Source organism: Pantherophis guttatus, chromosome 8 (genome assembly GCF_059756535.1).
Source record: "Pantherophis guttatus breed Tessera chromosome 8, ASM5975653v1, whole genome shotgun sequence".
NCBI lineage: Eukaryota > Metazoa > Chordata > Lepidosauria > Squamata > Colubridae > Pantherophis > Pantherophis guttatus.
The window spans coordinates 63357311-63380390 of NC_142070.1; the positions used below are offsets into that span (position 1 = coordinate 63357311).

Below are 23080 nucleotides of genomic sequence, written 5' to 3' on the forward strand. Positions count from 1 at the left end.
ATCGCCCAAAGTCACTTTAAGTAAGATGGACGATATAGAAATTTGATAAATATATAAATAATAAATGAAATGACAAAAAGGAAAACTGCTACTTTTCCTCTTGCACATCATCACCTAGCAACCGTTCTCTATCTTTATAGAGAATGAAAAAGGCTGAATTGGCCTTTTTACTTCTTGACAATCACAAATGATTATGCAGTTTAAAAACAACTGCTACAATTTACAGAAGGCCTCAGACCATGATTCTCTATCCTGGACCCTGAAATCCGAACTACCTCATTTTCTTCACCAGCTTTGCACTAGTAAAACCCTTCCCTAAAAATAACAGATGAATAGTGTGACTTCTGTACTTTTAGAGTCTGAATATTTCTTAGAAGCTATTAAGTAGTCACTCAGACTATTGATGTTTTCAGTTCAGAGACCCAAAAAGTGACATTAAAACATAGACTATTTTTAAATCTGCTTATAGCAATGTTTTCCTAGTCAATTTCTCCTAGTTTTCTTTGCCTTTAATAAAACATACACTGATTAGAAATTTTACATAAAATAGCATTGTGACCACATTAGGAAAGAATCGGTACAGAAATGGAGAACTATTTTAGGACTCTTTCATTCAAATGTACTTCAGTCTTCTCTGCCTATAATTATATTATGACTATTGCTTCAGTTGAAGTCATAGTTCAGCAATACAGTGGAATTAAAAAGGGGCATTCATTTTGAGATTTAAAAACTGAATGTGCACAAGTTAGGTCACTTATAAGTTTAGTGCTTATTAGGCAATTCATGTTGTATTATCTTAGTGATACATTAGTTTAAAAGGTGAGATACAAAGTCATAATTACATGATAAAATCTTATTGAAACTATTTTTTCTAGAAGTAAATTCATTGGTGCAGATAGCAAGAATCTATGCAAAAAATGATGGTTCGTAGTATTCAGTCTGGCTATCATAGAAAATTCCAACATTGTACATTCATGGTTGCTTTTTACAATAAAAAATAAAAGTATAAAGGCAGTGAAAAAGAACAAGTGTTTCATTATATTCTTGACTTTGTCAAATCACCTTGGACTGTTTGAAGTAGAATTGCAATGTATTATTACAATTAAACTTAGCACACAAATCACTAGGTAAAGTTATTTGGCAATCTCTGTAAAGAGCACTGATTTATTCTGCACTTTTGCAAAAATCTCACAAGTGATAGAGACTACACAGCTAAAATATTAGATGATATATATGCCCTGGCAGCAATATCTGGCCCATACAGTACTTTTCTATCTAAAGAAATTAAACTCAAACCAAGTTTTGCATCCAGAATCTTAATGTAATCTAATAACTCCATGTTCTCCTGACCAAGTTTACTTTCTTATAATACATGAATTTTTATATTTGATATGGATAAAATAGATCACCCACCCACTCAACATTGTAATCATAGTGTGACATTTGATAAATTAAGAAAATTAATTTAGTTGAATATCTGAAATTTTGGTTATTCAAGCAATTTATATTGTGACTTGACTGGGCAGTAGATACAGGCAATCTGAATCCTTCCAGATGTTTTGGACAGTAACTCCCACAGCCTCTTGCCATATGATATGCTCACTGAGGTTGAATAGAATCAGCCAAAAAAATCTGGAAGGCATCAGATTTACATCAACTTCTGCTGTTGCGTATTTAATAACATTTATTTCTTGATGCTACTGAAGGATAAAAGCTTGCTCTAAGAGAGAATGTTCTATTTTTCCAATGAAGTGAGTAAATTAATTACCTTGTACAAATTCCAATTTTCTGCTTATGGTAGGCAAAGTCCGATTCAGCCTTAGGATCCTATCCAAATGGAAAGCAAACACTTCACTCATTTCAAGTGGTCTCCCGATGATGCCACAGTGACCTTGACTGCATATGTCTTCTTTGGCTGACTTATTATCAAACTGTGTTCTCCCAAATACTAGAAGTACTCCATGTTGGGTAAGCACTTCTTGGATACTATTTATTTTGGAATCTGCCATAAAACGCATACTTAGGATGTCCTCTTTACTCAACCAAGAAGGTGGACTCTCACTGTACATCCTGATATTGCTCTCCTGAACATTAGTTTGAACATTTAGGCCTCTTATAGTCATTTCAGGTCTCCAATGCTTTATATTTTGAATCATTTGTTTTTCTTTCTGCTGTTGTTTCTGCCTAGCTTTCTCTGGAACTGCTCCTCCTTTTCTCTTGTTCATAGATTTACCATAAAATGGCTTACGTTGGATTATGCCATCTAGTGAATTCTCATTCCCATACTGCAAAGGTAATACTTGCTTCTTTCTTTGCTTGGGCCTCACAGTGCCCCGAATCTTGGCAGGTTTCCTTCTCTTGGATCGCAAAGTGATGTATACCACATTAGGCAACATTGATGTGTTATCTGTCCCCATTTTAGATTTTTCAAGGTCAGAAAATGACCAGGTGCTATCCATTGGGATTTCAGAAAAATGAGGTTGAGCAACATCTTGAAGATTCCAAGTGTTTGCTTTTGATAGTCCTTTTCTGTGTTGTGGTACAACACGACCTACTTGACTGACAAGGAAGCCCAAATATATCACAAAAGCAGTGCCCAAAAGCAAATTCCTTCTGGTCCTTGAGCACTTGCCACTCCAAAAAAATCGAGGTGAACACAGAGAACAAAAGAGCCTGTTGATAATTTGGCATGTCTGAACCAGGAAGCTCATTTCTCCAGTGAATCAACATGATGGAAGTAGTTTAAGAATCCACTGGTCGCCAGCTAGGATGATGCTGCATGCCTTCTAAATGACCAGATGTCTCCACCTCTTTTTCCAGCTGTTGTGTGTGCATGTCTCTATGCATATACACATTGAAAATGCCAAACAATTGTAAATGTTCAGTTCTAATGAATCTGACAGCGTACCCTGACAAGCTGTTAAAATCTTTCAGCCACCTCAAAGGGTGTGATTGAGTTCAGTGAATGAATGGAGTTGGCTGTATAAACAGAGTTAACTGAGTCACAGTATGAAAAGTCTGGGAGTCCCTTCTGGACTGCTGAACTGTTAGAAGGAAAAGAATGATAAATATCATTTTACAGTCATCATTACCCACATGGTTATTTTTAAATCATGTATATCTCTTCATTTAAAGACTACAGCTAGTAATTACATTGCTAAAAGGAAGAAAAGGTTGGAACTTTATGTTATAAATGTCAAATTAACACAAAACTATAAAAGTAATCCCGAAACACAATCTGAAATGAATTTATTTTTCAAAATTTCTGTTCATATTAGTTCATATCACTAACAACATTCAGAAAAGGGCATTTTTTTTTAAAAAAAAGATAGTTGGTATATCTTTTTCCCATGCTAGTGGCAAGGAAGATATATAGAAATCACTCAACCTATTGCTTCTAGTTAACATGGAACTATATTTCATTAATCAGTGAAGGACTATGCAGGAAAATTAACTTTATTTAGCTAAAGGAAAACATACTAGTTAGGTAGAAAGATGTACCTTCACGGGTTTACATCCATTTAGGCATTCATTTTTTTATAAAGCAAAAATTCTTCCTTTTTTCAATGGCTAGATTTTTTCAATACAACACTATTACACTGCAAACACAAATATAAACAATTGCATGAGTAAATTATCTACATGTGCATATTCTATTATAAATGCATTCTCCTAAGTCTAAAAATACTATTATACTGATGTGTTCACATAGTATATCTGTTAAAAAAAATTATAATTCTTACAAATGAACATAATTTTCTGATGCTACAAAAACTTAGCATGTGAGACAACAAATCTTTCACTTATAGTAACTGTATTATTAAAATAAAGTTTAGAATAATCTTACCGACACAGTTGGCCCAAACCTTAGCTCAAAAATTTCTAGCAGTAATGAATACTAGCAAAACCTTTAGGAAAGAAGTCCATTTCTTCCAAGGAAAAAATATCCACCAACTGGTCAATACTTTTATTAAAATTGAATAAAATATTACAAAATAATAAACAAGTTTTTGATGTTTTCGACCTGTTTTTTTCCCCCCCTGATGTATGCAGTTCATTTATCAAGGCAGTTCTGTTTGAGGAAGATCATTCCAGATCCATATTCCTTCTGCATGTTCTGATTATCCCAGATGGGTGTTCCTAGTTGACTGCCACAAAGTTATATGAACTTTTCATTTCTTTTAAGCTATTTTAATTTCTGGAATGGGAAAGCCCAGCCTGATGTCTTGCTTCTAAAACAGAACGCTAGATCTATGTAAGTTTTGAGGGCCCCCTAGTGAACAAACCCCAGAACCATCATCTTTACTACCAAAACAAAAACAAAAAACTAATATATTATTACAATTTGTGGCTGCAAAATTAAGCATATTTCTTGAGACACATAAGATTCTTTAATGAGTTTATTGTACAACAATGTCCCAAAATACTTAGTTTTGAAATTGTCAATAGAGGGAAGCAGTAGAGGAGAGGAACAGAACAAGAAAACAATGTTGTGTTTAATTAAATTATAAATAATTGGGGAAAGCAATAGGTAAATGGGAATTTTGAAAGGAGAAGAATGCCAGGGGAAATTTTACCTGACCATAAATGTCTACTCTGCCTAATGTAGCTATTCACAAGGCAGCCACTTACAAAAATGAAAACTGATGAGAGTGTTCAAGATCATCTGCTTGTCCACCACCTAATAAACTGTCTCTTTTCCTTTTTCCTGGACAGGTAGATATTTTTAACAAGATTTAACAAATATCTTTGGACTGTAGCCATGTATCATTCCCTCTCCCCCCAACTTTTTCTTGTAAACAAAATTGATGCTGAAAGCACAAATCCCAGTAAATTCCCATGGAATATCAAGGCATGCCAATGGGCAAACTTTGCGGGATAACGGCATTCCAAGAATAATGGTGAACAGAGACATATAGTAGAGTTTTGATAAGAGTTTCCTATATTGCCTAGAAAATGGAGAAAGTGTATATAACTTCTATATTGAGAGTGTCTGTGGACCATATGCTATAACTTTAGTACCAAAAATCATATTTAGAATTTATTGGTCTCCACTACATATAAATTTAAAAAGTCTGTCTAAGACATCCTTTTGTTAGAGATGTATTAAGGCTAATACTTCTTCAAAGCACGTTTTTACAATTTCCTTACTTACTTTTACTTACTAAATTTTGCAAGAAAGCAATAATTATATAAATATGACTGTACAATAAAAATTAAAATTTTCAGAGGATAATATTCTCTTGAATTACATAGCTATTACATATTTGACATATCTGGACACCCTAAGTGGATTCTCTGTGCCCTTACAACGTATTGTCAAAAGACTAATACTGCAGCATTAGAAAGATAGATGTATGGCTCTGTTCACTGAATAGATTGATGACCTGATTTCACTTGCCACCTATGAGCGGATTGCATATAGATGTAGATTTTGGACAAGAATAATGAAATATGGAATTCATTTATACAAAATATAGTAAGTTGAAAATGAATGATAGTTATACAAAGGTATTCGAAATATATATGTATTTGAATAATATTTACGTTAAGAGGGAGGGAGCGAAGGAGGCACATTTTCCAGACCACTCTATCCCCATCCCCTGCATGCTCCCCTGATCTATACTGACCTCCCATACACCTTCCTCAATCATGTCACCCCCTTCATGCTCCTTCTGACTTGCAAAGCACATCCCATGCACCCACAGGTATCTTCTCAAACTACATTGCCCACCCATACAGCTGCAAGACATCTCTGGCATACACCCACCACCTTTCCCAACCTACATATTATATATAACTGAGCTCATACAACTACTATAATACAGAAAAGATTTGATTTTAAGAAGGGTAGAGAGAAGATGGTCATGCTAGATCCAAACACCTCTATTCAATTTGTATCAAAATAATACATACTACCGGTTCCCAATACTTAAGTGAAACCGAATCACAGACTCATTGTTCTTGTGCAATATATGCCAATGCTAATAGTTAGCATCAGCAGATTGTCAAATTAACCCTACTAGATATGCATGTAATCTTACATTTAATTTTTATACACTCATGGATTAGTGTAGCTGTTTAGAGATCTCAGAAATATACATAGGTTTTTGAAGTAACTGGATTAACAATGAATAGCTAATGAGGCATATTAGTAGTATTACACCAATGTTCTTAGCTTAATATTCTTCCTTGTGTGAAAAATAGTTTTGTTTTTAATTTAGGGCTGCTGCAGTAGACAAAGCGTTATGTAATTCAGAAGCATAAGCTGTTTTCTGGTTCACTCATCTATGGAGAAGAATTTAACTTTTCTGATGTGTGAAGTTAAAATTGGTTACTTGGACTTGGCTTTCAGACTCAAGGATATCGACCTATCTCTCAACCTATGTCTCATGTGTTAGTATGATGGTAAAATAAACCTAACAGAAAAAAGATTATACTGTATATCTGGTCTGCAAAAATTCAGATGTTGGCAGTAAACAAGAGGGTGAAAAAATGAACTTTTTCCTTTCCCGTGTCCAGTTTTGCACCACAAATCTAGTAATCTAGTACAGGCTAGCTAGACTAGAGCATCTCCCAACAATGTTGTTCAGTGACTTACTGGGACATATCCTTATGTCCTGCATATCCTTATGTCCTGCTAACCATGGCTTGAAGACACCTCAATAACTGGTTTAAGAGGACATTTTGTCTCGGTCACAGCTGATCAGAGACGAAACGGTTATCTTCATTTTTGCGCATTGCCCTGCAGATTTTGTTCAGCGCTAAAAAGATGTAGCAAATACAAAGCGGCCAATGTCTTCATTTCAATGGCTGCTGGTCATTTAAAACCCAGAACACAATCCTAGTGTTAGCAAGCGGGCACATTTCACACGACGCATCGGACTAAAATGCGACCAGCTGGACTGTGCCATGATGCGCGTTGCGAACATACAAACTGACAAAAATCTATAAAGTCTTTTAAATGTTTTAATCTTTAAATCTTTAAAAAAAATAGCACAGGATTTCTTCTTTTTCTTCCTGCAGCTGTCTAACAAAGCCACGTAATTATTCTACCTTGGTAGCCTAAATTTAATACTACTCCCTTTCACCAAGCAATAATATATATATATATATATATATTCTACTCTAATCTCGCGGGATCCTAGCTTTAAGAATTGACGCGAGAGTTTGTCTTTGGGTGCGCCGCTGGGAGGGTGGAAGTCTTTTGCGCGCCGGGTCTCCTTCCCGCATATTATTTATGCTTTGGACAAAATCCTTTGCAGGCAACGAGACCCACGCCAAGAACGCGCTTTTTTAAAAGTACGCAGTGTTTGGCCACCTGCCTACTAGAGCTGGGCTGCAAAAATCCAAATGACCGCGAAACGGCAGCAAATAGTTACAGCAAAGCCTGAGCCATTTTCTGCTGCCCCGCCCTGTTGGTCTGGACTTCGGCAGCTGGGCTCTGACTGTGGCGAGGCATCATGTGAGAACTGGGCGGAGCTCCTTGTTTCTTACAGCTGTTGGCCCTTGAAATAATCGAAGCAGGAAGCAAGAGCCGGGAGGCTGTCTTGAAAGTAACATCAGTGTACGAAAGGTAACCTTTGCCTTTCTACTAACTGCAAACAAAGGATTGCATTGACGGGTGGTGGTCTCTGCGGCTTAAATTTTGTAATTTGTCAGCAAACAGAAGGGAAGGGAAGATTAAACAAGTAGAGACAATGCAAAGTCGATCGTGATATTATCCAAATACCAAAGCTTTTGGATAGGCTAGTAACTAGTTGGTCCCGACCTTGTGCTTTCCAAATGTGCTGGAATGGTATATACCAGCACTGTCCACAGAGCAAGCTGGCTAAGTATTCTTCACGTTGTACTCTAGTGAGTTATAAGGTTGAGGAAAGGTGGAATAAATTCATCCTGCATTCAGTCACTAAAGTAGTTTTCACCTACCTGCTTCTTCCCAGACCCTGGATTTATAATCCATCATCTGACACAATTCAGTAGTGAGCTGATTAGATGGCAGGAAAAAGAAGCCCACATACAATTACTATCAAATTCACATTAGATCATCTCATTTTTTAAAAAAAAGTTTTGAATTGCTTGACTTCAGAACTAAACCATCTGCTAGAAATGCTTCTACTAATATCATTGCATGGTAGTGTAAACTGAAAACACACAGCTATTTTCAGATATCATAACATACTGTGCTTTTGAGTCTTGTTTGAAAACCCAACCCTCTTTTCCTGAAAATTTATTTACAGAGCCATGTTGAGAGTAGTTATGAAAACTTACAAGACTACTATTGTGTAAAAATCACAGTGCAGAAATTACATTCATCCCTAAGCCTTGTATCTGCATGTTGCCTGCAATGGCATATGTATTTGCTACACTATTTGAAAGGGCAATCTGTGTGTTTATTTTTTCAGTTTATTCTTGCTGTTTTGCTCAAGAGGCACACAAGCTGGGTTACAAGAAATAAAGCAAAAGCTTTGGCTTCTTCATATTCTCTGAGTTTGGTTGTTTTCCTGTAAATGTTTCATTAGCAGGCTAGGTAACATCTTTTGTGCACTAATGCCAAAATAAAAATCCATAAACAGGTAGTGCTTGATTTATGACCTCAATTGATCCCAAAATTTCTGTTGCTAAGCGAAACATTTGTTAAGTGAATTTTGCCCCCTTTTATGACCTTTCTTGCCGTAGTTGTTAAGTGAATCACTGTAGTTGTTAAATTGCTAATGTGGTTGTTAAGTGAATCTGGCTTCCCCATTGACCTTGCTAGTCAGAAGGTCGCAAAAGGTGACCATAAGACATCGGGACAAATATGAGTCTATTGCCAAGCATCTGAATTTTGATCATGTGACCATGGTGATACTGCAACAGTTGTAAGTGTGAAAAACAGTCATAAGTCACTTTTTTCAATGCCATTGTAACTTCGAAACTGAATCTCAAAAAAGCACTTCAATTTACTGTTACAGCTAAATAAGACTGAAATGACCTGGCTGATAATCAGGATGTATTTCAGCATACTGTAGGTATATAATGTGTTCCTGCTTATTGCCCATTGGTAGTCAGTCTGCCACATTTAGCGTCAATTGAAGCTTTCAGATGATGTTTAAGTGATTTATTTATTTATTTATTTATTAGTCCAATTTATATGCCGCCCTTCTCCGTAGACTCAGGGCTGCTTACAATGCATTATAGCAATAGCCTGCATACTTTTTATGTATATACCTGCTTATTAGGGCTTCCCCCCCCCCCAAGCGGTGTTGTTCTATACAAAGCTGGCTTATTGCCCCCACAATCCGGGTCCTCAATTTACCTACCTCGAAAGGATGGAAGGCTGAGTCAACCTTGAGCCTGGTGAGTTTTGAACTCGCACTAATTACAGGCAGCTGGCAGCTAAGTGCTAGCACTTAACGGCACTTAGTCCGCTGCACCACCGAGTGATCACATTAAATTTCAATATATTAGTCAGATTAGGACGTTATCTTCAGTCAAGCCAATCTAGAAATCGTCAAAACTGCAATACTAGATATAAGCCTTGTTGCCGCATCCTGGGGAATCTACAGACAGCTGAGGGTCAAGGAGTGTCTGACACTAGATCTATACTTTCAGAAAAGTGCAGCTGTCTCCCAGAATGAGATGAACATCAATTCCAGAATTTGGTTTCCTATTTAACAGTACCATCACTGTTAACACATAACTGAAGATTTCACATTACTGAAATTTCCAGCCACAGGCAAAGCTTACATATAAACAACTGAACATGGATGAGCATTATTTTGTAATGATAAAACAATGTGTGAACTTCAGTGTGAAGCCACAAAATGAAAAAAAATCATGGCCCTGGTCCCATTTTCCCCTCTCTAACATGACATAGCCTAGGCTTCAAGATTAGTTTTGTATTGCTTTTGTAAGTGTTTTTATTGGTGATGATCCATTTTTTACAGATTATCTTTATTAATTTTACCTTATCTATCTCAACAAAGAATTTTGGCTGGTGGGTCCAGAAGAGAACATTGTGGCCCCTCAAGGTGAAGTCTGCCGCCATCCTCTTGGCCTTCCAAAAGGGCCTGAATATCTGGCTCTACCAATTGGTTTGAGTTCCCAATGGGGGTATCTCACTTTGGCAGTGGTAAATAGATTAGAAGATTGCACCTCTGCACCACTTACGCATTAGTCCCTTTTATCTAATTCTTGGTGAGTTTTAATGTTTTATTCTTAATGTTGAATGTTTTTAGTGTTCTTATTGCTTTATATTATGCTTTTAAATTGCTGTAAGCCATCCAAAGTTGCTTGACAGTGAGATGGGTGCCGTATAAATTTAATAAATAAATAAAATCTTTGTTGTGAATTACTGCTTTAATTTTACCTAAAAGCTAATTGTAACAAATCAGAATAAAGGGGACTATCATATTATAATACTACCATGAGGGCTTTGTAAATATTGTGATGTGTCATTTATTCCATGGTTTTCTCCTTCTAGTGCTGCCTGAAGAAAGGGAATCCAGAGAAGTCAAGTCAGGCACTAAAAGCAGAATGGAGACCTGGGAAGGGATCCCCTACTCTGTCAGCAGTAATACAACAGATCTGACGATTGGCTTTATTTCTTCAGCAGTTGCTGTTGTCTTATTTGGATCAAACTTTGTACCGGTGAAGAAGTTTGACACTGGGGATGGTAAAATGTTCATCTTAAAACAAAATTGCTGTTATCATGATGTGTGCAAGTAGTTGGAAGTTCACTTAAAGAGTCCCTTTAAGCAATTATAGCTAATATCTACCTTTCACTAGATAGGATAGATAAAAGATACTTCTAGGTGGGCTGAAGCATTTCACTAACAGTTCCAAAGTTACTATGAAATACTGTAAAAATCGTATTTTAACATAACATAAAGGAAACTTTATGAAATCTATCTTTGTAAGTGTACAGCTCTTATTGTTTTTGTTTAATTTAAATAAAATTAAATCAGCTCTGGTTTTGTCATGTCCACTAATTTGCCCTAATCTAATAATTTTTTTTAGGGAAGAAATTGAAACAATGATAATTGCCATTTCAACCAAATGAGTAGTTGATATTTCTTGCATATTGTTGCCTAGTGCATAGGAACTAGATAAATGGTCTAGAACACGGATGTCAAACTTGATCACATCACGGGCCTGATTGTGACGTATTGCAACGTTTTTTGCCTTTTTTGCCTTTGCCTTTTTTGCCCCAACTCTCTCTTTGGAGAGTCAGGGTGGGAATGGCTTGCGCGTGACATATCCAGCTCGCAGGCCACCAGTTTGACATGTCTGGTCTAGAAGCTATTTTGTTCCCCTGGGTAAAGGAACAAAGTATCTTCTATTTCAATTCAGGTCTATTTCAAGCTTTTGTGAAAAGGGTATTTATTGAATATTGGTTTTTCCATAATACTAGACAAAGTTGTATGTTATATTAATCACATTATTTTTAAACACATGCTTAGATCAGACACTTTTATTTAGAATGAAAAATTGTTATGGGTTCTTCATCTAGAAACGTGCTCCTAGCTTGACCCCCTAGACTCAGTTTTCTCTTTCCTCAGCACCTGCTATTTATCCTCAAGGGTATGTTGCTTATTATAGACTTTTTGGAGATAAAGGATATGCTGATGATGTTCAGAAGTATCTAGGCAGGGACCATATTTTGGATCTTCAGAATACAAGAAGCCAACTAACAAATTTTGAGTATTTAATATATAGCTTGATCAGATGACCTCTTGCTTCAATGGTTTTATTTCTTCACCTTACATTACTTTTTCTATATTACTCATTGCTGCAGTTTCATTTGTAAACATTTCATGATGTTGCAGACGTTTAATCAGTAATAACTATATTGGTAGTTTATAATTTTTGTTCTCTTCTTTTATTCTAGGAATGTTCTTCCAGTGGATTCTTTGTGCTGCTATCTGGATTGTTTCTTTAATTGTTAACCTGATTCAGAACAGCCCTAGGTTTTGGCCTCTCGCTATGGTTGGGGGCTTTTTATGGGCTACAGGTAATATTGAAATTATCCTTCTCCATCAAATTTATTGGAGAAAGATCTATCATAATTTGCATGATTTATAGGAGTGCAGTAAAATATAAAAAATGTAAGCTTGACAACATATTGAGTTGTAATCTGAGTTATGACAAGCTTTGTGATTATCTGTGAGACAATGAATCAACTGTTGTGTCATTCATGACAGCCATATTTTTCCTCACTGAAAATTTGTGATTGCAATAGCAGCACTGCAATTAGACTCCTAAGGCACTTATTTTAAAGTACAAGTAAAGATTTGCTCTTTATCTGGGCATTTGCAGGGTAACAAGTGTTCTGAAATCTAAATGATATTTAGATTTTAGTTAATATTTTATAGTCTTGTTTTATGGGGATTTATTTTGTTTTTAATGATGTTATGTACTTGTCTTTATTAGAAATTGTTCTTAATTGTTTAGCATGCCATTCTGAGCTTCTTCAGAGAGAATAAAGCAGTAATAACATTAATATAGTAAGTTATAAAAATATTTTCATTAATTTTCCATATTAGAAAATAACAGGTTATATTTTAAAAGTATTTGTATCAAACAAAATACTTAGATATGATAATATAATGGGGTCAGCCTAAAAGCTCTCAGGGGAGACATTTGATGTGTCCTGCCCACCAGGAACCTTTTCATCATGGTTTTTTTTTTTTTTTTGCTTTAATTTATATGCTGCCCTTCTCCGGAGACTCAGGGCGGCTTACAATGTGTTAAGCAATAGCCTTCATACTTTTGTATATTTATACAAAGTCAGCTTATTGCCCCCACAATCTGGGTCCTCATTTTACCTATCTTTGAAAGGATGGAAGGCTGAGTCAACTTTGAGCCTGGTGAGATTTGAACTTGCAGTAATTGCAAGCAGCAGATGTTAATAACAGTGCTTTGTCCACTGTAATACAGGCATCATGTGGTGAGGGTCCTCTGGATATATTAAAGTATCTGTGGAGAACTACTTTATATAATTTTCTTTATTGTTCACTATCCTCCCGTACTATCCTCCCTTACATGTAGGATTGTATAATGTATAATGTTTGTGAATTATGCTTCGTTTCATTGTAGTCAGTACAGTTCATAGCTGATGAGCATAGTAAGAAATAAAGCTACCATAATCTGCAAAATCCTACATATCCCTTCTGCATTTGAATATGAGTTACGCATGCCCAATATTCATACAATTACCCATCAAACCATAATATGCATTAAAAGTGGTAATGGTAATTATTGTAGGTCATTATAATTATGCAAATATATAGATGTTACTACTACTGTCTAATCAATGGGTTTCATTCTTGTGTGCAGGTAATGTAACGGTTGTTCCTATTGTTAAAACCATTGGGTTAGGCCTTGGTCTTTTAATCTGGGCTTCTTTTAACTTGCTAACTGGCTGGGCAAGTTCAAGGTAAACATGCTGCATACTTAACATTTATTCTTGGAGCCAACCATATATTTGTATCATTTAATCAAAGATCAAAAATAAACTTCTTGGAGAAAAAATTTCTTCTTTACATCAGGGGTCCCCAACCCCCAGCCTGTGGAGTGTTTTTTTAGAAGTTGCTGAATGATATGTTCAACATCAGAAAGCATTTACTTGTATATCTGCATGTAGCAGGAATAATCAAGCTGCAGTTACGGTATACAGTATAGAATTCAATAACATTTAAGAAGTCAATGTTGCAATCTCTGATCTAAATTTTTTTAACATTTTAAAGCTCTTCTGCAATACAAACATATAATTGCTTCTAACAGACTGGCATTTATTAAGGAGCGCTTAATGTGTATTAGCATTTCTACATGCTCTTATTTATGGTGAACTTATACAATTTAATGGTGGGTGATTGAGAGGAGAAGATATAATCTGCCAAAAGAGGACTAAAATTTATTTGAGCCATCATAGGAGCAAATAAATATGGAATAATTACATTCAAATATAACCAGTATGCTAATATTTAAAAATCTGATCTGAATATAAATCCTCTTGCACAATTCATTACAAGCAGAGGAGTATGTACAGTAGTGGCCAAAATTGTGGAAACCTTTTGGGAAAAGTGTATTTTCTAAAACTAGCTAGTAACACCACTTTTTTTTGGAGTAGTATCATAAAAATATACATCAATGGAAAGATAATTTAATCAAGAATGTAATGCAATAACTTCAATGAAGATTTGTTATTAGAATATCAGTTACAATATAAAGAAGAAAAGTGAAACACATAGAAAAAATGAGATACAGAAAAATTATCACCATAGACAAAATGAGATACACAAAAATTATTGCGTCAGTTAATACTTAGTTGGGTAACCTTTAGCATGAATTACGGCCTTACAACATCGTCCCATGGAGTGAACCAAGTCTTTCAGTTCTGCAGCTGTTATAATGTAAAATCAAGTTTGAATGATTGCTTCTATTAACTGGGTTTTATTGCTCAGTCGCTTCTGACTAACAAGTTTCTTTAGTCAGCTCCATAGATTTTCAATTGGGTTAAGGTCTGGGCTACTCCCGGGCCATTCCAGCAGTGGAATATGATTATCTTGAAACTCCCCCCAAAAGTGGTGTTATTAGCCATCAAACCTCAAAAATACACTTTTCCCAAAAGGTTTCCACAATTTTGGCCACTACTTTAGTCATATAAAAATATGTATTGACAAAAATATGTGTATATATTCATGTAAGAGTTATTATTACTGATTATCTGTAACTCTGTCCTTTTTTTCTTATTCTTTCCCTGTGCTAATTTCATTTCTACAGCTGAAAAGTCATTGTGAAACTTGGAGAAAATAATACATGCTTTTAATCTACCTTTCATAGATTTGGTTGGTTTGGAATTGACCCAGAAGAAGTCAGAAAACCGGTTCTGAATTACATCGGAGCAGCACTTTCAGTACTTAGGTTTTTGAAAACATTATCATTCTCTTAATGGTTATATACTTTGATTTTAAAATATCTGTAGGTAATCATTCAAAATCAGGTGAATCAAAGTGTCTCTATTTTATTCTTGTGACCTAAACTACAATCTAAACATGTTTTACTAGAAAGGATTTCACTAGATTCCTGTATATGTTCCAAGAAAATAAATATTGGATTGTTCTAAAATTACTAATGTTCAAAAAATGTGTAAATATGCTGTTGTTTAGTTAGTAAAGAACAATATATCACAGCAAGTAAAGAGAAAAACACCAGTTACCTCAAGCTTATACTGTACTGCCTAACTATATGGATGACCATTGATGTTCTCTCTTTGCAGCTGCATCATATTTCTCTTCATAAAAAGTGAAGTTCAAAACCCTTCACCATCTTCAGAAAGCACTCCATTATTAAGAGAACAGGTATGTTTCTTTTTGCTATTGTTATAGTTTTCAAGGTGGTGGCGAAAAACTATCAACTACTTTTTTCCCTAAAAAAAAGTTTGTTTCAGCAGCAGGATTAGTGATAAAGATAAGTAGACTTCAACTCCCAGGATTCCTCAGTCCGAAAAGATTTAAAATGATGTAAAAGTACTATCACATGACACTGGGTGTCACCCCAGTAAATGTGTGCCTTTGTTGTGCAACAAACATCAATATGGGGTTTATTCCAACCACTTGCTGTCCAAAACTTTGTGATAAACCTTGTAAGGTGCAAAGCTTCTTTCCCTTGTAGGAATCTGTTGCAGACTGCTGGTTTTCACTATTGTAGATCTACTCAAACAGGACTTTTTAAAAGTTAGATTACGTATTTATCAAAGGCTGAATAAGGGGGGGAGGTGGGAATGTGCCTAACAGCTGGCATAATCTTTGAAAGCATCTATTTGTTCTGTTGGATACTTGACAAATGACTACCTTTTCCTCTAAATTCTGTTAAATAAGCTTCAAGAATATAGTATTTTTTTCCATAACTTAAAAAAAAAAAGATGTGGAAAGCAGACAGCATTGAAAAGTTTCATAAATTAGTATTATATTAATTAATTATATTAAAATAAATATTAGCATTAGTATCACAACTTTTTTATCCAAAATTCATATTCTTTTCCTCTTTCTTGTTTTATACCTACACCAATTATATGAAATAATCAATGCTGAAAAATAGTAAGTGGCCCAATATCATCCAAGGATTGGACTAGCCAGTTCTGTGTTCTCAACATCTTTTGGCTGCAAGGATAACAATCTAGCACCTGCCTTATAGTAGGCTTCATTTGATTCCCAGGCATAATAGAAACTCTAACACCATTTGTACAAGAGATCTGGCAGTAAGTACTACAGGAATGGAAAGGATTCCAGGAATGGAAAGGATTGATAATGCATATTAACTGTATTTATATCATATAATTACAGTTGGGCTGAACAACAGTGGCTCTGGATATCGGTGAACAGCATTAGAAAAGGAACAAGAGCCACCGAATGGTTGTGTTTAAGGATACACAATAGTAATAGCACTTAGACTTATATACCATTTCATAATGATTTACAGACTTCTCTCTAAGCAGTTTATAGAGTCAGAATATTTCCCCCAATAATCTGGGTCCTCATTTTACCAACCTTAAAAGATTGGAAACCTGAGTCAACCTTGAGCTGGTCAGAACTGAACTGGCAGTGAGCAGAGTTAGCCTGCAATACTGCATTTTAACCACTGCGCCATCACAGCTCTTACCTTATATTTGTATAATGTCAGAGAATATGTGTTAATAGATTTTACTTCCAACTATTTTGGGAACAAGTGGGGCAGTTCTCTTTTCCATTAATGTATAATCAACTTCTTTTTTCACAAAAAGCATGTTAACCGTTTAATTCAATTCATGTCTCCTCACATTTCATTTAGAAAGATGTGCATTGATTTGCAACTTGAAATGAAAAGTTACAAAATAATGTATAATTTGCCTAATTATAAGTGGTGATATAAATTCAAGAAGAAGGAGAATGTGCTGATCTGGATTTTCAAAACAAAATAGTTTTCATTGCACCCCAATTCACTTAGGCAGAGTTCTGTCTATCAAGTGTAGATTAAGTCCAAGTTTAAATGCATTCAAATGCGTTTGGAAATCTTAAAAAAATTAAATGTTTTGATTTTCATCAACAGTCTATCAACACTTCTGAATACAGAGTCGAAAACAGGAGTGATGTATCTTGGGTGGACAACCTTTCTCCATTAGGAAAAAGAATGGTGTAAGTCCAGGGCATCTTCCTCTCCCATTTTATTCCCTCTCTTGCGTTCTGTGATACCTGTTAGACAAAAGAGTTGGTAAGCTAAACATTTGGTTGCAGTCAAGAACTTTTGCTGTTTCCTCATAAATAATAATTTCTGAAAATCAGTAGCTGTTCTCCAGCAGTGTTGTTTTCATGTTCAATTAATATTGTGACTAAGTCAATGTAAAATGTTTCTGTGTTCTGTGTTTCTTTTCCTGCCAGAGGCTGCTTTCTGGCTATGATAGCTGGGATATTCTATGGCTCTAGTTTTGTACCTGTGTTTTACATCAAGGACCACGGCAGAAGAAATGGGACACTGTATACAGGAGCCAGTCAATTTGGTAAAAACAGATGATTTCTTCTGATAGTCATATATCTAGAAGAGAACTGTGGCCGTTTATGGTATATGAAAGGGAGGGAAATTGTTTCCATGTTTCCTTTTACATTCCTCATGCTACTTGTCTCAGAGGTAGATTTCAGATATCTTTTAGTGGAGTTTTTTGTCCTAAAATCAATTGCTTGCTTCTAAATCAATTGACTTGATCCTAAATTTATTGTGTTACATTTAAAACTCTTTTTATTAATAGATTTAAATATATGGCCATTTGGAGGATTTGCCCCCAAAATATCACATTAGTAAAAATTTATTGATATATTCAGATTATGAAAATATATTGATTTAAAAATACTATGCTATTATACTAATTCTGATTACATTAAAACAGAATGAGAGATTGCCCTTGCTATTTACTGAGGTTCTCTTCAAGCCAAGCAACTCCAACAGACTGTGGAAACTGAGACCATGAAAAAATGTACTTTATAAGTAAAAAAAAGCCATCTACAAATTGTACACATTACATCAAAAATCATCCCAAATTGTGGGAAAATGAAACTTTTTATTGTAGATTCTGCATTAAGTATATATTTTATAACCCTGGATACAAGAAAGTACGGCTAGTGAAAGTAAGGATACTGAAGGCCACATGTATAGTGTTCCCTTTACTCTATGTGTGTTTGTTGTGTTGCTTGTTTTATGGATTTAAGGGGCAGACTAACATGGTAAGGAAGAGAGGCTCCAAAATCTTAAGACTTGCCCTCTCCTTAGCACTCTGGGCAATCTCTATTTCAGATCTCAATGGATTGCTGCCCATTCCATTGTATTTTCTATCCTCTAAAACCTTGTCAGTCTAGAAGGAGGAGAGAAAGATCCACCACCCTATGCAAAATAGACAGTAGACTTTTTCTTCTATAGTGAAGAAACTACTGTTTCTCTGAAGCAGTAGTGTTTGCAAGTACTACTCATCCTCAGCAAAAGAAATGAACACTCTTTGCAGCAATTTTAAGATATAATTTTAAGAATAAAATAGCTTCAGTGTATGAATGAATTGTCTTAAAATATTGTTCAATATTTTTAAAAACTTTTTAAAAATTTAAAGAAAAAGTTAAAAAGGGGGACTGTTGGGGGGTACATATTTTTTTATAATGTTTCTATTGTTTAATGGTCTTTAGCATCTATAACTACCAGGGGTCACTCACTGAAGGCCATAATATTTGCTGCTGAGCTTTTTTGCTTCACAGTTTTCTGAAAAGGTTATAATAATAGGAATAGGACATTATTTTTACTCAGACAGCACTGGTACTATTAAGTCTTAGAGCCCAGGGTACTCCCAACTTTTATGGGTCTTCTATTTACACAGCTTATTTTTGATAGAGATATGAAAATATTTATTAATTAAAACAAAAATCTCCCAGTTAATAAACAGTGAATGATTGCAACATGTGATCTTGCCTAACTAATCAAATCAATAACATTGATGAACTTCCTGAACATATGTCTTAAATATATATTTATATATTGTATATCTTTTGATATTTATTTCAGATTTAGATTATGTATTTGCCCACTTCAGTGGCATCTTCCTTACGAGTTCTGTCTACTTTCTGCTCTATTGTGCAGCAATGAAAAATAACCCTAAGGTTTATCCTGCAGCCATAATACCAGGTATAATTTTCAAGCAAAAGCAAAGACCTTATTCAGATTTATAATCTACTTTGGAATACATATCTTGTCAGTAAGTACCTTTTAATGATGTCTGCTATATTGGGCATGATTTTAGTGCCTTTTGAGATCAAATACCAAGATTCTTAATTGAATATTAATTTAATGTAGTGTGCTTGTTAAGCGTTCATAAAGAAAAGACATAAAGTAAGTAGAAAAATAAATCCCTTTAGCTCAGTCTGCTGAAACTAGAGCTTCAGAAATATTGATTCTTTGCATGTCATACATTAGAAACATTAGAAAAAACAAGCAAAATTTGTATTTCACTTGATTAGAAGACTAATACAAGTCTATTTTAAGGATCAGAACTAAATCATGCATATAATACATGAAAGCCACAATTCTGTACTATATTTTATATATAGTCTTAAGATTCAACATTAACTGCTTCTTTATCTTTGGAATTGCCCACCAGCCTTATGTAGCTTTTTTAGCTTAAATTCTGTATATATAAATAACAAATTCTTTCTCCAGATAGCATTGATCTGATAGAGGATATTTGAGTGCACAGAGAAAGCTCAGGATTTGCAGAAATATCTTCTCCCCTCCTACAAATAATAAGGAAAAAAAATCAAGGAAGGAAATCCCAAAGATATTGGAAGAGCCATGACTCCGTGTGTCTTTGAAGGAGCATGGCATGATGACAAAATATTCAGGAGCTCTCCAGGATGTAATACTATAGTAATCTTTTTTCTTATCTCTTGTCAGGATTTATTTCTGGCACATTATGGGCAATAGCCAATTGCTGCTGGTTTATAGCAAACCACTATCTCAGCGCTGTTGTGAGCTTCCCAATAATCACTGCTGTAAGTATCAGAGAAATTCTTGGTTAATAAATGGGAGAGGAGCACCTGCTGAAGCATATCTTTTATGGAAGTTTCATGCTGTTTTCAAGGACTCTTCCTATGCAATGCATTGTATGCTATGTTATTCCTTGGGAGAATATTACTTGATCTCAAATTTTAAATTGACTTTCATCTGGCTCTGTTTATACAAAACAGTTGCCTCCAATCTATGAATTAATCAAGAAAGCTCCAAATAGGGGGAGCAGAACAGATCCTTCCTATTTTTTTCATGTTTCTCCTATCTGACATTGCTAGAGCAGACATAAGTGTGGGAATGTCCTGTTGTGGTTTAAGTCTAGGGTAGGAGCAGCACAGTGCCTCAGCATTTAAGACATTAGGCTTGTTGGCTAGAAAGCCAGTAACCCAGGTTTGAGACCTCAGTGCCATGCAATGGGATGAGTACCATGCGATGGGGTGAGCTACCATCCTTCCCCAGCTCCTGCCAACCTGGCAGTTCAAAAGCATGTAAATGCAAGTAGATAAATAGGTACCACTATAGTGGGAAGTACAGGGCTCCATGACATCATGCAGGCCACATGACCAAAGAAATGTTTTTGAACAGCGCTGACTCAATGGAAATAGAGATGAGCACCGCCCCCTATAGTTGGCAAGGACTAGCAGAGTAAAATCTACGAGGATTCCTTTACCTTTTTTTTAACTCTAGGATCGGATCAAGGAAGCCTGGAAGGGAGGGTTAACAAGCTTAGGATGTCAAAAACTAAGAAAGTGCTACCCACAAAGTCTGTCAAAGCTGAAGGTGTCGGATTTCATCCTGTAGCATTTCTGTCTGTAGAGTACTGCTGTAGTGCTCCTTCAATTATGGATATTCAATTGTTACTCTGGGTAACAATTATGAACAGGACTTTTTATTTTTTTCTCCCACCTCTTCTCCAAGAATATGACATCGTGGAAGGAACAAATAAGAAAGTCCATCACTCCCCACATATATGCAAGTAATTTGCTGTAAACCACCCAGAATCCCTAGGGAGTTGGGCGGCATAGAAATGCGACTAATAAATAAATAAATAATAAATAAATAATTTTAAAACTTGGTGGTAGTACCCATTCTACCAATACATAAAATAACAGTGGCAGTAAAAGTAGTCAGGAAAAGAGATACTTAATGTTGAAGAATGGATTTTAATATTGACTAAAGCAGAGATGGCGAAATTAACTGCTTTGATTAGAGACAATGAAATAAACAGCTTTATAAGCGACTGGAAGGCATTTGTGGATTTTCCGCATGTTCACCTGTTCTTTATCATCACTTTAGTATAACTGTTTGCTTTGCAGAAATTTCTAATGTAGTCTTAGTGCAGCTGCTGAAATATATAGATTAAACAACAAAACCAGCTAATAGCATTATCAGTTATAAACCATTAAATTTTTAGTTACTATAATGCTAACTTTGAAGAAAGCTGTTATTCAGGATTCAAAAAGGGAGGAAACTGCAGCTCCATCTTCTCTCTCTCCCTTTCATGTTGCTCATCTCATTTTCTTTTTTTCCCTGTGCATTTCTCTTTTCTCTCCATTCTGTTTAGTGATTGGTCCCCCCCCCCCCATTCTTAGTTGAGATACAATGTCGGCATAGCCCTAACTAACATAATACGGCTAGTTTAAAATACAAGATATACTCAGAGGCCAATAATAAAATTTTAGATAATCATAATCCAAAATCATTTTTACAAAAAATGGTATTTTCTTGCGCTTTCTTCGTCTTATTTTCTTTGTAAATATCTACAACCATTTACCAAATGATTGCATTTTAGTGGAAGCAAGACTGAAGCAAATATTTTTTCATAGATAAAAATATAACAAAAGCAGGAGTAAATGTTACATTCATAGATACTGTTAATTGAACTTGTTTTCTAGGGTCCTGGTTTTATAGCTGCCGTGTGGGGAGTGCTGGTATTTAAAGAAATAAAGGTATGAAGAATAAATGAAAGCAATTTTGTCCCACACACAGTATCTTCATCTTTTCCTATGACATTTAGTGTGTTTTAATAAATGGGGGCAACAAATTAGATAATTGGGTTGCATGTCTGTTTCTTCCATTTGGTCTAGAATGTGAGTACAGGTAATCCTCGACTTACAACCACAATTGAGCCCAAAATGTATGTTGATAAGTGAGACATTTGTTATTTTGAACATGATAGATGGGGAAAATTATGTTCATGTCTGAAAAATAATTAGATTAAGAGGCTTACGTTTAATCTAATTTCAATGTAAATTAAATTCATTAAAATTTAATTTATGTCATATTTCTACCCATTACTTGTAGAAGTGCAGCTTCAGAAAGTTAAATGTGGCCCTAAAATGTGCATGCCATTTTTAAAAAGTAGGCAATAATAATCTTTCCACTAATAATCTTATAAAATATATTCTAGTGCATGTACATCTGTACCAGAAACATGTTAATTGTCAAACGTGCTAATACTGCTTTTGATTTCTACAAAATAATGTTATTTCTCTTCTTGTTCTCCCTTTTCCATCCCATAATGCCTATGCAGGGACTGAAAAACTATCTGCTGCTCTTAATAGCATTCTGCATCATTTTGGCTGGATCCCTTTCTACAGCTTTTTCTAAAGTATGAAGAAACATGTTTTGCTCCAGCAGATGGCACCACTAGTTAATACATGTAAGACTTTCAAGATTGCTTCTGATCTTTGGAGGTATCGCTTATGTCTTTGTTCTCGCTATAAGAACAAAAACTTCATTAGGAATATTTTTTAATGAAGAATTTTCATTGTGGTCTGTCTTCATTGTTTAAAATAAGAAATCCATTTTTAATAAAGAAGCTTAAACTGGGACAGTTAACGATATAAAACATTTTTCAGAAGTTTTGATGCTGTAATATTTTTTTATCTTGTGGGAAAAATTTAAAAAATGAAAAGAAATAAAATATATTTACCATCTATTTGTCCTGCATTTTCTTTTCCCATTCCTTAGTTTCTTTCAGTACACAGATTTACATTAAAAATTTGGAGAATCCCCCCAA

At 35.0% G+C, this 23080-nt stretch overlaps 2 protein-coding genes across 6 annotated transcripts in view; one reads left to right on the forward strand and one right to left on the reverse strand.

The window, feature by feature from the left end:
- Positions 1-4167, reverse strand: part of GASK1B (golgi associated kinase 1B) — a 36258-nt gene extending 32091 nt beyond the window's left edge. The window contains exons 1-3 of one of the 4 annotated variants that reach the window (XM_087874874.1): positions 3848-4165; positions 3502-3599; positions 1769-3044 (exon numbers count right to left, since the gene is read on the reverse strand). In XM_087874874.1, the coding sequence (XP_087731000.1) occupies positions 1769-2711 (943 nt within the window). In that variant the 5' untranslated portion in view covers positions 2712-3044; positions 3502-3599; positions 3848-4165. Of the gene's footprint in view, positions 1-1768; positions 3045-3501; positions 3600-3847 lie in introns of all 4 variants that reach the window. The other 3 variants (XM_087874875.1, XM_034432860.3, XM_034432862.3) reach the window with 3 other exon arrangements.
- Positions 4168-7154: 2987 nt separating this feature from the next.
- TMEM144 (transmembrane protein 144) lies at positions 7155-22997 on the forward strand. Of its 2 annotated transcripts, none has more exons than XM_034432859.3 (13): positions 7155-7576; positions 9969-10179; positions 10466-10657; positions 11873-11995; positions 13321-13420; positions 14827-14907; positions 15263-15344; positions 17071-17156; positions 17400-17518; positions 19060-19179; positions 19945-20042; positions 21954-22007; positions 22592-22997. In XM_034432859.3, exons 3-13 carry the CDS (start codon positions 10519-10521, stop codon positions 22673-22675), a joined length of 1086 nt encoding a protein of 361 aa, XP_034288750.2. In that variant the 5' UTR covers positions 7155-7576; positions 9969-10179; positions 10466-10518; the 3' UTR covers positions 22676-22997. The 2 variants fall into 2 exon arrangements, 1 of the variants encoding a protein (XP_034288750.2); XR_015729161.1 differs by having other exon boundaries at positions 7173-7576; positions 19060-19249.
- The last annotated feature ends 83 nt before the right edge of the window (positions 22998-23080 follow it).

Excerpts from the sequence above, each read along its gene's own strand:
- TMEM144 (XM_034432859.3), top strand. The coding sequence starts at position 10,519 with ATGGAGACCTGGGAAGGGATCCCCTACTCTGTCAGCAGTAATACAACA. Across the intron at positions 13,421-14,826 it reads ACTGGCTGGGCAAGTTCAAG|ATTTGGTTGGTTTGGAATTG; the intron begins GTAAACATGCTG and ends TACCTTTCATAG. Across the intron at positions 14,908-15,262 it reads GCAGCACTTTCAGTACTTAG|CTGCATCATATTTCTCTTCA; the intron begins GTTTTTGAAAAC and ends CTCTCTTTGCAG.